Source organism: Sceloporus occidentalis, unplaced genomic scaffold, assembly GCF_023333645.1.
Source record: "Sceloporus occidentalis isolate IW3139 unplaced genomic scaffold, rSceOcc1.0.p SCAF_6, whole genome shotgun sequence".
NCBI lineage: Eukaryota > Metazoa > Chordata > Lepidosauria > Squamata > Phrynosomatidae > Sceloporus > Sceloporus occidentalis.
Genome location: NW_028316986.1, coordinates 92,611,750 through 92,626,985, shown reverse-complemented (window position 1 = coordinate 92,626,985; position 15,236 = coordinate 92,611,750). Strand labels below are relative to the sequence as shown.

The 15,236-nt window shown below is 39.1% G+C and overlaps 1 protein-coding gene across 1 annotated transcript in view; it reads left to right on the top strand.

The window, feature by feature from the left end:
- LOC149311109 (venom phosphodiesterase CdcPDE-like) overlaps positions 1-15,236 on the top strand; it is an 85,966-nt gene that overhangs the window by 2,330 nt on the left and 68,400 nt on the right. The window contains exons 2-5 of the mRNA XM_089530357.1: positions 5,170-5,242; positions 10,484-10,606; positions 12,564-12,689; positions 13,072-13,132. Of these exons, the coding sequence (XP_089386483.1) occupies positions 5,170-5,242; positions 10,484-10,606; positions 12,564-12,689; positions 13,072-13,132 (383 nt within the window). The remainder of the gene's footprint in view (positions 1-5,169; positions 5,243-10,483; positions 10,607-12,563; positions 12,690-13,071; positions 13,133-15,236) is intronic.

Genomic DNA, 15,236 nt, shown 5'->3' with positions numbered 1-15,236 from the left:
GGATTGATAATCAAGCCACTGTTGGGGGGGAAACCTACTTCCTCTTCAGCTGATGTGGAGATTGTAGCTAAACCCTGAGAGAAAAGGGGTGTCCAAGAGCAGTGAGATTTGATGTTATAAACCCTGCTATTCAAAATGTCCTGGGTCTTTGACCTGTGAATCCTGATTCCTTTACATCACTACATTGCATGACATGTCCTGTATCCTATAAAATAGCCTTCTGCTCTCAGATGCAGTAGAGACCAACAAAATTAAAGTAAGCAAGCTTCAACTACCGGTCTGGTCAGCCTCTGTACATGGGCATCATCCTTTACATCATCCTGAGCAGACTCTTAATGTGGTACATTCTAAGCGTGATCCTTACAGTTTCCTTATAACTCATTATAACACCCTTTATATAAGTGCTTTTGAGAAATAATAATTTATCTTAAATACAAGTCTGAACAGATAATTCTCTCCAGAGGAATGGCATGGTTAGTTTTACAGTTTATTCATTTGTAGGAAAAAGGCAGGAAGGGAATCAGTACAGTGGTACTGATGACACTAGCCAACTGGTTGAAAATGTTCCTGTGGCACATATGAAGCAAATTTATACTGAATCAAATCACCCAGCCCATTATTGCCTACTGTTGTGGACATTTAAGGATTCAAATAATTTATTGCAAAGGATCTTACAGAACCTTTGAGACTAACTGTGCAAAAGGAGTTGTAGCATGAGATTTTGTAGGCTTGGTCTACTTCCTCTTTATAGATTATGAATACCCATGGACTTGCAAAACTTGTGGGTATGGTGATGAGATGACAACTTCGGTTTAATTTATGGTCATTGAGGGACAAAGACCAAAGTGAGTGGATGCCCACTGGAATGGTGGAAGGAGTTTTGGAATGTGGTGGCTACAGCCTGGAAACCAGAAGGGAGATATGCTAAATATGCAGTGTGCTGCAAAATCCCTTTGCATACTGATATTCCAGACTAACACAATTATGCCTCTGAAATGTAAATTTATTGTTGAAAATGTTAATGAAGTATAGATAACTGAATTTTTCTGTGGAGAGTAAATGTATTATTGATAATGTTAATGAAGTATGGATAATTGATGTTTTCTCTGGAGTTGAAAATGCTAATGAAGTACAGATATCTGCATTTTTAATAAATTATCTCCAAGCTCACAATGTATTTTTGTTCTAAAACAAGGTGCACAAGAGCATGGATCTTGTTTTGAATCTAAAATCATGTTCCCAGAAGCATCATTTGACTTTGAAATAAGATGTGTCCTTGCCAAATGGCTTGTTTTAAAGTGAAAATATTTTGTACTTCTCCTCCTGTAGTGTAGCCCCCAAACTATTTCCCTGTTGTAACAGAAATACATGGTTTCTTTGTTATATTTGAACCACACCTATTCTTGAGTTTACATTACTGTAACAAATGGAATGAAGAAATGATACCTAATTTCAAGAGAGTAGAATTTTACTTCACGGAACTCTCCCTTCAAGCCCAACAGCAAACTCTGTAAGTAGAATACAAATATTTAGGCAATTTTGTTACACCCTAATGATCTGCAAGAGGAGAAGAGGAGACAATAGCCACATGTAGGCATTATCATCATCATTCTTTATTACTTTTGGCCAATGGCCATTGCAAAACGCCAAAACAATAAAACAATACACATAAAATATCCATAAAAGAATACACATAAAATTTCCATAAAGCCATTATACAATAAATTTTACCAAATAGCAAAAATTCAACGTAAGTGGTTATATATAACATATATAACAGTAATACATTAAAATTCACAGCTAAACCCTTTTAACTAAAATTATCCCTGTTACAAGGAATAGCTATCTCTGCTAAGTATTTCTTCCTGGTCTTTTTGGCAGCAAGGGCAAATACGGCACTTGTACTGGAGGTGATGCTGCATCAGGTAAGGCTGAGGTATTAGGATAGGGAATGAGAACCACAGAGACAGATCCTGTTTCTGATAAAGAGAAAAAAAAAACACAATCATCATCATCATCATAGGAGAAGGAAAGTTGCAAAACAAATGCTTTTAAAAATTATATAGTTATCTAGTGAGTGTAAAACGCCTTATTTGCCTTTTGGATGTAGGAGTCAAAAGTTCCCTCTGTGCTTTAATATAAAAAATATAGCCAAGATAAATATTTATATGATATAGAGTTTCCTTGTTTTGCATGAAGGTGGAATTTGGTGAACAAAAATTCTATTCTTTTAAGAAAAGGCATTGTTTCTGAATCTGCCTGGCATAGTCATCACAGACAAATATGTGATTCCCCCCACCTTTGCTTCACAAGGACACTGGGACCATCCATATTACTTGTAAACAAACCACAGTTTGAATTCAGACAGCTGCTGATTGTTAAGCCCTGTTAGATCTGAATGCAAAGTTCAGTACTGGATTGTTTTCATTTGTCACTTATTCACAATTTGTATGCACTTCTATTTGTATGTATTTATATTTTCTCAGCCCAACTTCTCATTAAATAGTGTTTACACCAATTCTCCCAGATTAAATAGTACCCTAGTCTTTCTTTAAAAAAGAAGAAGAAAGAAGCAGACAGTTCTAGCCTTCTTGCAGCCATGAAAAAGTAGAGAATAGCAAATGCACAGGTCCAAAACTCTCTACAGCTCCCTCACATAGTGGAAAACCATAGTTTCTCAGTGTTCGCCTGTATGAAAACTGGTGTTTGTAATCATCAGCATTTATCACTGTATTCAGTGAGGAGAAGGACAGTCTTATTAAAGTGATCTGCATTATCTGTGAGCAAGAAAAATGGATCTGCTACCTGCTACCATTGGCAACATAAGAAAAGTAGAGGTGTGTGGCAAGAAGTGAAATCAAAAGTATCAAAGTCAAGCTAGTTGATATATTTAGTATGATTTTAGGAGAGATACTTCTTCAAGTGGTAAAAGACATCTGTTTCTCATAGTATCTATTAAACATAGGCTTAATGTTTAAGTCTTACTATTGAACTATAGCTCTTTGTAGGAAGGAGCTCTGGAGGAAAAATGTATCAATTCTTGAGACTACACATTCTCCTTAATGTCTAGTTTGAGCCTCAGCTTCTATGGATGAGGAATCAACAGAGCAGAAAATACAAAGAAGGGAGTACACCAGGGAACTCTAGCTAGTTACGTATACCACTATTGTCCTTTAGTGACACAATGTCACTTCTATAAACTGGTTGCACATTTCCCCACTTGTGATGCCCAATATGTCCAAACCATTGTTACCTGTTTAGTTTACTTGTAAATGTGCTATCACTTTCTGAATATTTTTGGACACATAGCCTTTATCTATGCTTCCACCATGATACATAAAGGACTTGCACATGAGGAATGTTCCTGTAAACAGTTTTGGAGTGAAAATAAATGTGCAGTTTGTATATAGGAAACCTCCTCAAGTGGTTATTTGTATCACACATATGGTATTTGTTCCTACAAACTCTAGCTAAGGATGATGTACTGAGACACTCCTTTGCCAGTTTCCATTCTTTCCCCTAAATAACATATTGTTCCTGCAGAAGGGAAGATATGGGCAGAAATACTACAATCTGGATACAGCAAAAATGATAATTGAGAAATCCCACGTTTCCCAAGATTCTGAGCTTGATACTGCAGAATAAGAAGAAGGCGCAGAGTATTTACTGTCAGAACAACCCACCTTCCCTTAAAAGACATTTAAATGTACTACAGAGAGGCTGCAATTCTGTCACCTAGGAGTGAGGTTTACTGAACTCAGTGGATAAGATGACGAGTATTTACATGAAAAATAACCACTTAAGAGATGATCAGAGGAACGGTTTATAAGTTTGTTACCCTGTGATAAAACTGTTTTTGTGGACAGATTCCCTGGGTATATTAATTAGGGTGTGACCATGTGGTCTACATTTCTGTGGACAGCCTTTGGATTGAATGACTGTCAGATAACAGTCCTCTATTTGCAGGGCTGTCCAGTCTAAACTTGGCTCAATGAGAAAGAAATGTACAAAAAGGGGAGCAGGGGACTTAAGTCTACAGCTAGATAGTATACTAAGTAGCTTTAGATGTGAACTGGTCAGATTATTCGCTATGGGAAAATATATTGTTTAATGAGTTTTCAATATCTGTGGGATTTGGTTCCAGGACATCCAGATGAATGCTTAAGTTCCATTATATACAATGGGATAGTAAAATGGTATCCCTTATACAAAATGATAAAATCAAGATTTTTGGGGTTTTTTTAATGGATGAATATTTTTGAACCATGATTGGTTGAATCTACAGATGCAGAATTTGTGGATACGGTGGGCTGACTGTATTTGTATTTTTTATAGTGATCAATTCTAATAATTTTCTGCTAATAAATTAGCAATGCACAATAAATTATCAGTGCTTAAGGAGTCATTGTGGTATAGCGGTTTGAGTGCTGGACTAAGTCTCTGGGAGGTCAGGGTTCAAATGCCCATTCAGTCACAAAACCCACCGAGTATGCATGGGCAAGTTGCACTAAACCTAAGAGGAAGTTAATGGGAAATCTCCTCAGAATACATCTTGATTAAAAAAAAAACAACCCTATGATAGGGTCACCATAACTTAAAGTTGACTTAGAAGCCCACCACAACAAGTGGCTACTTTAGTTATGGTGCTTCTAATGACATTTTGCCAACAGTTAGTTTACCAAACAGAACATATATTAATTACTCAGATATCTTAGCCTGGCCTTCTCCTCTAGATGTACTGGATTATTACATGTACTGGCTATAGTGGCTGGGAGTAATGAGAGCTGTAGGATAACACATCTGGAAGGTGTTGGGTTAGGAAAGCCTGTCTTATTTCCTTCATTCTTCTTTACCAATCAGAGTTCTAAACAATAAAATAAATGTCCATAAGGGAAACATTTTTGTAGCAGATTTTCATTTAAAACACAGCACTGATGTATCAACAGTGCAATCCTGAATGTAACTTTTCTGAAGTATGCCCTAATTACTTTAATGTGAATTACTCCCAAGTGAGTGAGTACTGGACTGGAAATTTAACTGATGTTCTTTCTTCTGCTATTATAGGATTTCCTCACTTTAGAAGATACATTGCTTCCATTTTTGGGTGAAGACCACATCTTGCATATGTGGAATATGCCATTTTTACTCCCTTTTTTTTTTGTGCTACAGGTTCTTTTGGCTTGTCTTGTGATTGTGGCTCTTGGACTAGGTTTGGGACTTGGACTGAAGAAAACTGTGCAAGGTACCTTTACAATAGCTTCAGTATCATACAAAACAGGTCAAAACTGTTGAATACGGGGAAAATATGGGCATGGGTCATCACATTTCAGATTACAGGTGCCACTTACATTTCACCAAATAAGAGAAAACATAAAGCCTAAAAAGATAAGGATTTGGCACAGGCTAATTTATATGTACAGATGCAAATATAGAAAAGAATATTACTAAAGAGTAAATAGAAACACATTACGGCTCTCCATAGTAGAGAATAAATGCGGTCACCTAATTTTTGTGCCTGCCATCCAGGTGCTAGATAAGGAAATTCAAGATCACAGCTTCCATTCTTATAAGTATTTATCTTTGAAACTAGATGTGGCCTGGATAACCCTTCAGATTAGCATGCCCTCAAATAACAGAATTATTACAGAATTATCTATTACATAAGAGGCATGGCTCACCTTACATGAACTGAATTAGGAACCAATTTATATTTATTTATTGTGTAACATTTCTTGTCTACTTTTCAGAAAACAATATCATAAAACAATATCATAAAATGGTATGTAACAACAGATTGATACTACACTTGAACTAATAAAAGAGCAAATAATTTCCAAGAAGTATAAATCCAGAGGGGGGGGGGGGGAGAACTAAGAAAAGGGCTTAAGTAAGGAAGTACATTTTCTGGAGGTGCCTAAACCAAATGAGAGATTCTGTGTCCTGAATATTAATATGGAGTGTCCAAAGTACAGGGACTATAGGAAAAAAACCACAACCACCTTTCTTCACATGCATCTGAGGAATTAGGCTCAAGTCTATGAAAGCTCATGCTACCAACTTCTATCTTTCAGATAGCTTCAAAGGTGCTGCAAGGTCCCTTTACACATCTTTATTTTAGGACAATGCTAAAGGATCACTTGGACAAAGTACCCTTAATGAGATCTCCCCAGATGAATCTCCTGTTCTTATAGGTTTGTAAGGCAGAACATAGTCTCTCAGGTAACCTGGTGGAAGCCAGAGCTTGAAATAATTACTTTGTTTGGAGTACAACTTCCAGAATCCCCCAACCAGCATGGCAAGTTGTCCAGAGTTGGGTAGGATTTTATAGTTGGCCCTCTGTATCCACAGATTCAACCATCTAATGCTTGAAAATATTTTAATATATAAATTCCAAAAAAAGCAAACCTTGATTTTGCCATTTTATATAAGGGACATAATTATACTATGGCATTGTATTTAATGGCATCCACGTTTTGATTTTGGCATCCATAAGGGGCCCTGGAATCAAACCCCACCAGATACCAAGGACTGACTGTATATGTTAATAACAAGATCCTGAAGATGATTGGTGACTAATGTAAAGCAGTTGCAGTTTCTGCAACACTACAGTAATATACACCTGATTAGGTAACCTGGGAGCAGTATAGACCACCCAAAAAGGGAGGCCTCCCGATGCATGTTTTTCCACCAGAGGGAAGCCACAGCCACCAAACTGTGAAGCTTCCCGCCGGCAGAAAAAGAACCCACGAAAAGCAGGTTCTTTTCAAGTTGTGGTGGCGGCGTAACCAGTGCACCACATGTATACAGGGCGCTGTCATTTTACGGCCTTGTCACGTGCTAGGGTTGAGGGGTGTATGGGCGGAGCTCCCCGTGGCAATCCTAGCATGTGACGAGGATGTTACAAAGGGCCGGTATGTACCAGACCCTGGTGATCAGTGACCCTGCTGCATCCTTCACCAATTGTTAGTTTTGTGAAGAGTTTATTGAAACTGAATGCAGACCTACTTAACTTTTCCTTGACCTTTTGTTGGTACAACGGAAAAGAGGTTGGGGCTAGAGTTTAGGAAAGTCCTTATTTGGACTAGTAATCCCAGGACCCCCTCAGTATTTGCTTCTTGTTGTCGTTGTTGTATACCTTCAAGTAGTTTCTGGCTTATTATGACCCTAAAGCAAACTTATCATGGGGTTTCTTGGCAACAGTTGTTTAGAGGATTGTCATTGCCTACCCCTGAGGCTGAGAGCATGTGACCAGTGGGCTTTATGGCCAAGCTGGAAATAAAACCCTGGTCTCCAAAGTCATAATTCAACACTCAAGCCACTATGCCATGCTACTGCTAAACATATTTTATGGGAGGTAGTGTGGTGTAGTGGTCTGAATGCTGGACTAGGAATCCAGGAGACCAGATTTCTCAGGTATGGAAACCCACTGGGTTACCCTTGGGCAAGTCAGACACTCTCAGTTTTAGAGGAAGGCAATAGTTAATCTCCTATGAAGAAGTCTTGCCAAGAAAACCCTGTGATAGGGTCACCATAACTCAGATTTTACTTGAAAGCCCATTATAACAATAGCAAGCCATATTTTATAACTTATTGTGAAGATGTTTTACTATATTATACATGATTAAGGGAAGAATATGATCCTGCACTTGTTCATTATTCTGCCTGGGTTAAAATATGTGATGTATTATACTAGCAAGAAAGCGTATTAGATTGTCCATAGTTCAGAATGATCTGAAATCTAAATCTCAGCAAGAATATCCTGACCCTGTTCAGAAAACTCATGTTGCCAGAGGCAAGGAGATAAGGCAATGCAACACATAAAAAAACCCCTTCATGCATTTCACATTTCCACCCAACAGTGATTGAAAATCTCACAGTAAAGTACTACTAATAAATGGAAGCCTACACAAAACAATCATAGAATATTCTGTTCATAATACTTTCTGCCAAAGTAAATGTGTAGGTGAAATGAAACGAAATAAGCCTTGAAATGCCAGTATTCTCACATTGCCAGATATTATGACTAAGAACATTTCATTACCCTTGGGTGACTGAGTCTCCTCTGGTACAAAAATAGCACCTCTGAATTTTCAGTCTTGACTGATCTTAAATGACCTTTTAACATTCTCAGAGGTATGTTTTGGGATTAAAAATTGCATTGTTCCGTTGAATAGAAAATCAGGTAGAAAATACCAGCAGGAGTAGAACTAAAATAGAAGCCATCAAGAAACAAGAGAGGTTTCCAGAGATTAAAATTTAAAACAGACAAGAAATTGCTGAGGAGGCAACTCTCTCATAGAATCATAGAGTTGGAAGAGACCACAAGGGCCATCCAGTCCAACCCCCTGCCATGCAGAAAATCTAAATCAAAGCATCCCCGACAGATGGCCATCCAGCCTCTGTCTGAAGACCTCCAAGGAGGGAGACCCCACTCCACTCCGAGGGAGTTTGTTCCACTGTCAAACAGCCCTTACTGTCAGGAGATATTTCCTAATGTTGAGGTGGAATCTCTTTTCCTGCAGTTTGCATCCATTGTTCCACGTTCTAGTCTCTGGAGCAGCAGAAAACAAGCTTGCTCCCTCCTCAATATGACATCCCTTCAAATATTTAAACAGGGCTACCATATCACCTCTTAACCTTCTCTTCTCCAGGCTAAACATAGCCAGCTCCCTAAGGTGTTCCTCATAGGGCATGGTTTCCAGACCCTTCACCATTTTAGTTGTCCTCCTTTAGACACGCTCCAGTTTCTCCACATCTTTTTTGAATTGGCCAGTCTACCAATTACAAATCCATGTAACAGTTACCTTGTCTAGCCCACATTTTACAAGCTTGTTTGCAAGAATGCCATGGGTAACCCTGTCAAAGGCCTTACTGAAATCCACAGCATTCCCTTCATCTACCAAGCTGGTAATTTTATCAAAGAAAGAGATTAGATTTGTTTGGCATGATTTGTTTCTCTGAAACCCATGTTGACTCTTTGTGGTTATGGAATTGCCTTCTAAATGTTCACAGACTCTCTGTTTAATGATCTGCTCCAGAATCTTTCCTGGTATTGATGTCAGACTAAATGGACGATTATTGTTTGGATCCTCCCCCCCCCCCTTTTTGAAGATGGGGGCAACGTTTGCCCTCCTCCAGTCTGCTGGGACTTCTCCTGTTCTCCAGGAGTTCTTAAAGATTATTGTCAATGGTTCCGATATTATATTTGCCAGTTCTTTTATTACCCTTGGATGTAGTTTCGGATGTAGTTCATCTGGTCCTGGAGACTTAAATTCATTTAGATTAACAAGATATTCCTGTACTATCTCTTTACTTATTATGTGCTGAAATTCCCCTATTCTGTCCTCTGCTCCATTTTCCTCAGGTTGAGCCCCCTTTTCCTTTTCTGAGAAGACTGAGGCAAAGAAGGTGTTGAGTAATTCTGCCTTTTCTCTGTCTTCTGTTAGCATTTTGCCATCTTCTGCATGCAGTGGTCCTACCGTTTCCTTCTTTTTCCTTTTGCTGTGGATATATCCAAAAAAGTCCTTTTTATTGTTCTTAACCTCTCTAGCAAATCTGAGTTCATTCTGTGCTTTAGCATTTCTGACTTTACCCCTACATGTGCTTGCTATTTGTTTGAATTCCTCTTTGGTGATTTCCCCATTTTTCCATTTCTTATACATGCTCTGTTTAAAAGTTAGTTCAGTTGAAACTTCCTTAGTCATCCATCCTGGTTTCTTGAGACATCCCATTTTTCTTCCTCACTGGAACTGTTTGAAATTGTTCCTTCACCATCTCCCTTTTAAGAAACTCCCATCCATCTTGAACTCCCTTCTTTTTTAGTATTGCTGACCATGGGATCATCCCCAGTATAAATCAGCTTTCCTAAAGTCTAGAATGCATGTCTGACTATGCCTGGCTTCTCCTTTCCATTGTATAACAAACTCCAGGAGTACATGATCACTCCCACCTAAGGATCCCACTACTTGCATTCCATTAACTAGGTCATCCCTGCTGGTTAAGATCAGATCCAAAATAGCTGATCCCCTTGTTGCCTCTTCCACCTTTTGGACAATAAAATTGTCTCCAAAGCAAATGAGGAATTTACAAGAGCTCTCTCTCAATGCCTGAGCTTGCTCAGTAGTTAAGCAATACTTAGTGTCAGCTGAAAAGGAAAAATAAACCAGGAGTGTATTTATGTGTTGGAGGGAGTGGAAGCCAGTTTGGTTTTGCAGCATGAAACTCTGTGAATCTCCAATTGTTGTACATAGCATCTAACTTCCCTAGCCCTTGGAGCCAATGTTGAGGGCCCATAGGAGATGCATCCCAGCAATATCTAGAGAGTGGGAGTTTCCACACCTGTGGTACAGGAGCTATCCATTCTCTTAAAACAGAATAAAGTATTGTATACATATTTGAGACCTATACTAATGTGCACATTCCTAATATGGAAGTATTTGTACATGTTTGTTTCATAGTTAATTATCTTTGGTTTTACTTCCAGTGAGCTGTAGATACAGATGCAATGAGACATTAAGTAAATCAACTGCTGGCTGTAGCTGTGATGACACGTGTAAAGAACGTCAAGACTGCTGCTGGGATTATGAGGAGACCTGTGTTATGCCAAGTAGGTGTGACTGTTTTACTCAGATGATTTCATTCTAGACTGAACTACAGTTCTCAAAAGAGAAAGCATGCCAAGCCATCCCAAGAGGAAGCCCTGTTTTAGTACCGTTGGCCTAAATCTGTTGGTTTAGTAGTCCTGTTGGTTTAAATTGTTAGTTCCATCAAGTAATCCAAGCAACCATTCACTAAAAACAAACCAGACTTGGACCAGTGGCTTCCCTAAGACTTAAGTCCTGTCTACACCAATAGGAAAAATCAACTTGCCTTTGGAGTATGCTGATCCACAGCAATCACATGCTTGTCCCCATAATCACCACATTGAAGCACATTCAGGAGCACTCGCTACACAGTTTTCCCTTTTGAACTCACCTTGGTCTGATAAATCACAGTATGTACAGTCACATTGCTGTAGCCACTCCAGGTTCCCCCCTCCTATCCATGTGAATGTATGTACCCCACCCCACACTGATGTCATTGTGGAGTGCAATCAGCACACGCACATGGTTATCCAGATTTTCCACTCAAAGCCAGGATAAATCCCACTTTTCCCCTCTGGATTAAAGCCCCAAAGCAATGAAAAGGCCCCAGTCATCTTGTATGTCATTTGGACAGCTTTCTGTGAAAACTATGCGAGACTGTTTTATTTTGCTTGTGCAGATGCATGCTGGGAGATTGTGCTTCTTAACTTCAAACTGGGAGATTATGCTTCATAATTTCACAACAAGATGGATGCTTTTAAATAATGATTATTTCCTAATTTGGATGAAAGAGGAAAGGGGATCCTGGTTAATCAGTGACTTCTGTATTATATACCAAGAAGGAAGGAGAAAAGCAGTTACATTTATGGGCAAGAACCATGCTTCATTCGTATTTGACTTAAAACTGAGATATGATAATTCAAACAGAGCCACTGTATGACTCCACTTTAATGCTTCACAGATCTGTCTATACTACATAACATATAACACCATGACAAATGTAAATTACATGATGTATATTTACAAAGGTTATGGGTGAAACTAGAAATTGTTATGGCTCCCAGGGTTTTGCTGCCCTGAGAAGATAATTTTCATCCGTGTCTGTAAGGAATAATACAGATTGCAGAATAATACAGTAACATTTAAATCCCTGTTTCCAACGATATATCATTTTGGAGGGGGGATATATCATAGGTCATTGAGGCCTCAATTTAAGATTTTGTAACATTATTAAAGAGTGTAGATTATGGAGTTTATCGCACAGCTTTTATAACGTGACTTATCGCTCCTGAATTGAAGCCTAATTTGGGATGCATCCTGGTTCTATCTCATGGCTTTTGTCTCCCAGTCTTCCATCTGAGTACAGTTCGGCTGCAGTCCGTTTCCCTTAATGCGCTTTGGCAGCCATTATTCAAAGCCAGAAAGCTCTTAACTTGGAAAAATGGCCACTTAAGTGTGTTAAGGGATACGGGCTGCAGCTGGGCTGTACTTTGGGAGACAAAAGCCATGCAATAGGACCAGGACACAGCCCAAATTAGGCTTCAATTTGGGAGTGGTAAGTGCATTATAAAGCTGTGCGATCAACCCCTCTATTAGTCTATTTAAGAAAAAGCAGCATAGATACAGCAGGAATACATCTGAGATGCATTCTGACTAGAGTCGAGAAAAGACTGTGCCACATAAAACTTACTAGTCCTTAAATGCCACAAGCCTCTATTATTAAGAAGAGAAATTTCATCACATTTCCATGATTACTACCTGTAAGACCTTTGTACCAAAAACGTTTAAGGACATGTGTGCATTCAACATATATGAAACACACGGTTTCGGCTTGCATGTAGGAAAATGCTTCTCTAGGTATTTCTATTTTCCCACTGTGGATTCTATTCTCATAAAAGCTAATTTCCCATCAGAAAAATACTGAATACCTTCAGTCATGCCTAATCAATCCCTCCATGCTTCCTCCCCCCCTGTTTTTAGCTCAGAGTTGGTCTTGCACTAAAGCACGCTGTGGCGAGACACGGATGTCCAGAAGTTTCTGCTCCTGTTCTGATGACTGCTTGGATAAAACAGATTGTTGCACGGACTACAAAAGTGTTTGTAAAGGTGAGGGGAATAAGGGTTCAAAGGATTTTTTTGTTTATTACTAAATATACTTCCAGGAAAGCATATTGGCTGAATTAAGTAAAGGTTACCTTAAAGCTAGGCTGAGGAAATATTAATAAATAAGTGCAGTACATGTGAGACCTTTAACAAATTATTGCAAAATAGCCTTACATATCACAGGCTATTTAGGGCTTTAAATGCATTTTTTTAAATCTATTTTTTTCCTAAATATCTATCATGTTCCTAATTACCTGCTTCACTAATCTTATCATTCTACATAGTAGTGGTAAACTGACTGCAATGGGAGCCTCCTATATCCCTGGATGTTCTCCACCTAATTTAAATGTCTGCATTTACAATGTAATTTTTATGTGTCTTTCAGGAGAAATACCCTGGCAAAATGAGGCATGCACTTCTTTAAATGCTGCTCAGTGCCCACCAGGGTAAGATTTTGATCTTGTTAGCTTAACATACAAGTTATAAAAGAAGGATGTGATCTTTATTGTTTTATTACACAACAAACAAGAAACAGCAATCCAAGTCACACTATAACTGTATAGAGGGCCATATGTGGTCCAGTTCAAGAACTTTATCGCACCGGGTTCTCGGCCCGGCCCGGCAGGAAACGGAAATGAGTGGGGGACGGATTTTACCGCACACACCCGTCCCTCACTCGTTCCATTCCCCCTCTCTTCCCTGCCCCTTCCGTTCCAGAGGGGACGCTTTTTGAGAACTGTTCAGAACAGTTCTCAAAAATTTCCCCCTCTGGAACGGATTAAGAACGGAAGAGAGGGGGAATGGAATGAATGAGGGACGGGTGCGTGTGGTAAAATCCGTCCCCCACTCGTTCCACACTCGTCCCTACTCCTTCCGTTCCGTGCTCAGAACGGAACGGAAGGAACGGAAGGAACGCAGTGCGATAAAGCTCCAAGTCAATAAACCATTACAGTGATGAGAGTTTACAACTTTTTCTTAACTATGTGTGAGTTTCTTTTTTCTCAGCACAGAATTGCCCTTGCTCTACCATCATGATAATCTGTTTTCAATAGCCAGCTCTATCATGAGACAGAGTGAAGCAGCTACCTCAGGCAACAAGCTTGGGGGTGGTCTTGAAAGGGCACCACATTGTTAATTATTCACATTCTTTTTATTAGGTTTTCACTGCCAAGTATGTGGCGTTTTTTTAACCTTAGATGCCAAAAATACCTGTACTAGTCTTTGGATAATTTGCATTTCCACATGGTTGGGTAAAAGCAAGTGCCTTGAACTAGCGCTGTTGTTTTATCTGCTTGTTGTTGTTATGGGTGCTTCCTCTACAAACTAGGAAGTCATGTAATCTCTTCATTCTCTTTATGAAAGAACCAATCAGCTTTTCATTAATCTAGAGCAGGATGAATAAAATGCATCCCATAAGTTGCATTCTCCTTTTTGTAGCCCCTCAAGCACTCTAAAAGACCCCATAGCTTGCCAAACCTAATTCTGGATGCTTTTAACCCAGAAATAATTTAAAATGCCCCCCAGCCACCCCAAAACAGTGTAAGTCTGGTCCTGCTCACCTCCATGACTCCTTAATGTAATATATGTGCCTTCAAGTCACCTGTGGACTCACAGAGATTTCATGAATTCCAAAGGGTTTTCTGAATCAAGGAATATTCAGAGGTGGTTTGCCATTGCCTTCCTCTGAAATATAGCCTACAGCACCTGGGATTCATTGGTGGTCCTGCATCCAAGTACCAACCAGTCCTGACCCTGCTTATCTTCCAAGATCAGATGGGATCTGGTGCCTTCAGAGTATTTAGGTGGCTCCAGCCTCATTAACCTATCTGCAAGAAGGTTAAAAGTCAGACTTAAGCATAAGCGGAAGTCATGTGGTATTACTTCCAGTTTCCTGAAAATGTCATTGATTCATTTGCCCACATATTTACTCAGTTGCTCAAATACTCAATAATTCTACTCAATTAATCAAATCTGGACATGCGTGATTTCCTCATCCAATATATTTCTTTATTGAAAACATTTATAGTCTTACTATTTTCAGCTCAGGAACCACCTCTGAACAATACATGGTTCCCATCTCTTTCTTTTATTGTGGCAACAACCTAGTGAGATGGGGTAGGTTGTGAGGAAATATTGGCCAAAGATCCTAAATAACATCTTCATGTTCCAGAGTAAATGTTAGTTCCTCCACTACTTCGTTTTAGTGAAGTCTGAAAGATACTCTGAAAATTGATTTCCATATTTTCTTCCTAAGAGTGTATATGATATTCTAGCCAATGATTTTCTATTGTATTTCCATCTCTGCTGCAACATTTCATGGCGTTTCTTGGTTAAGAAGCTTGTGGAGGGAAAAGTGTGTGGAAGAGGAACTGCAGCAGGAAAGTAATGCACCAGGAATGGATTAAGCAGGCCTGACCTATTGTTGTTATGTACCTTCAAGTCATTTCTGATTTATGATGACCCTAAGGTGAACCTATCATGAGATTTTCTTGGCAAGATCTGTTCAGAGGAGGTTTGCCATTGCCTTACTCTGAGGCTGAGAGCATGTGA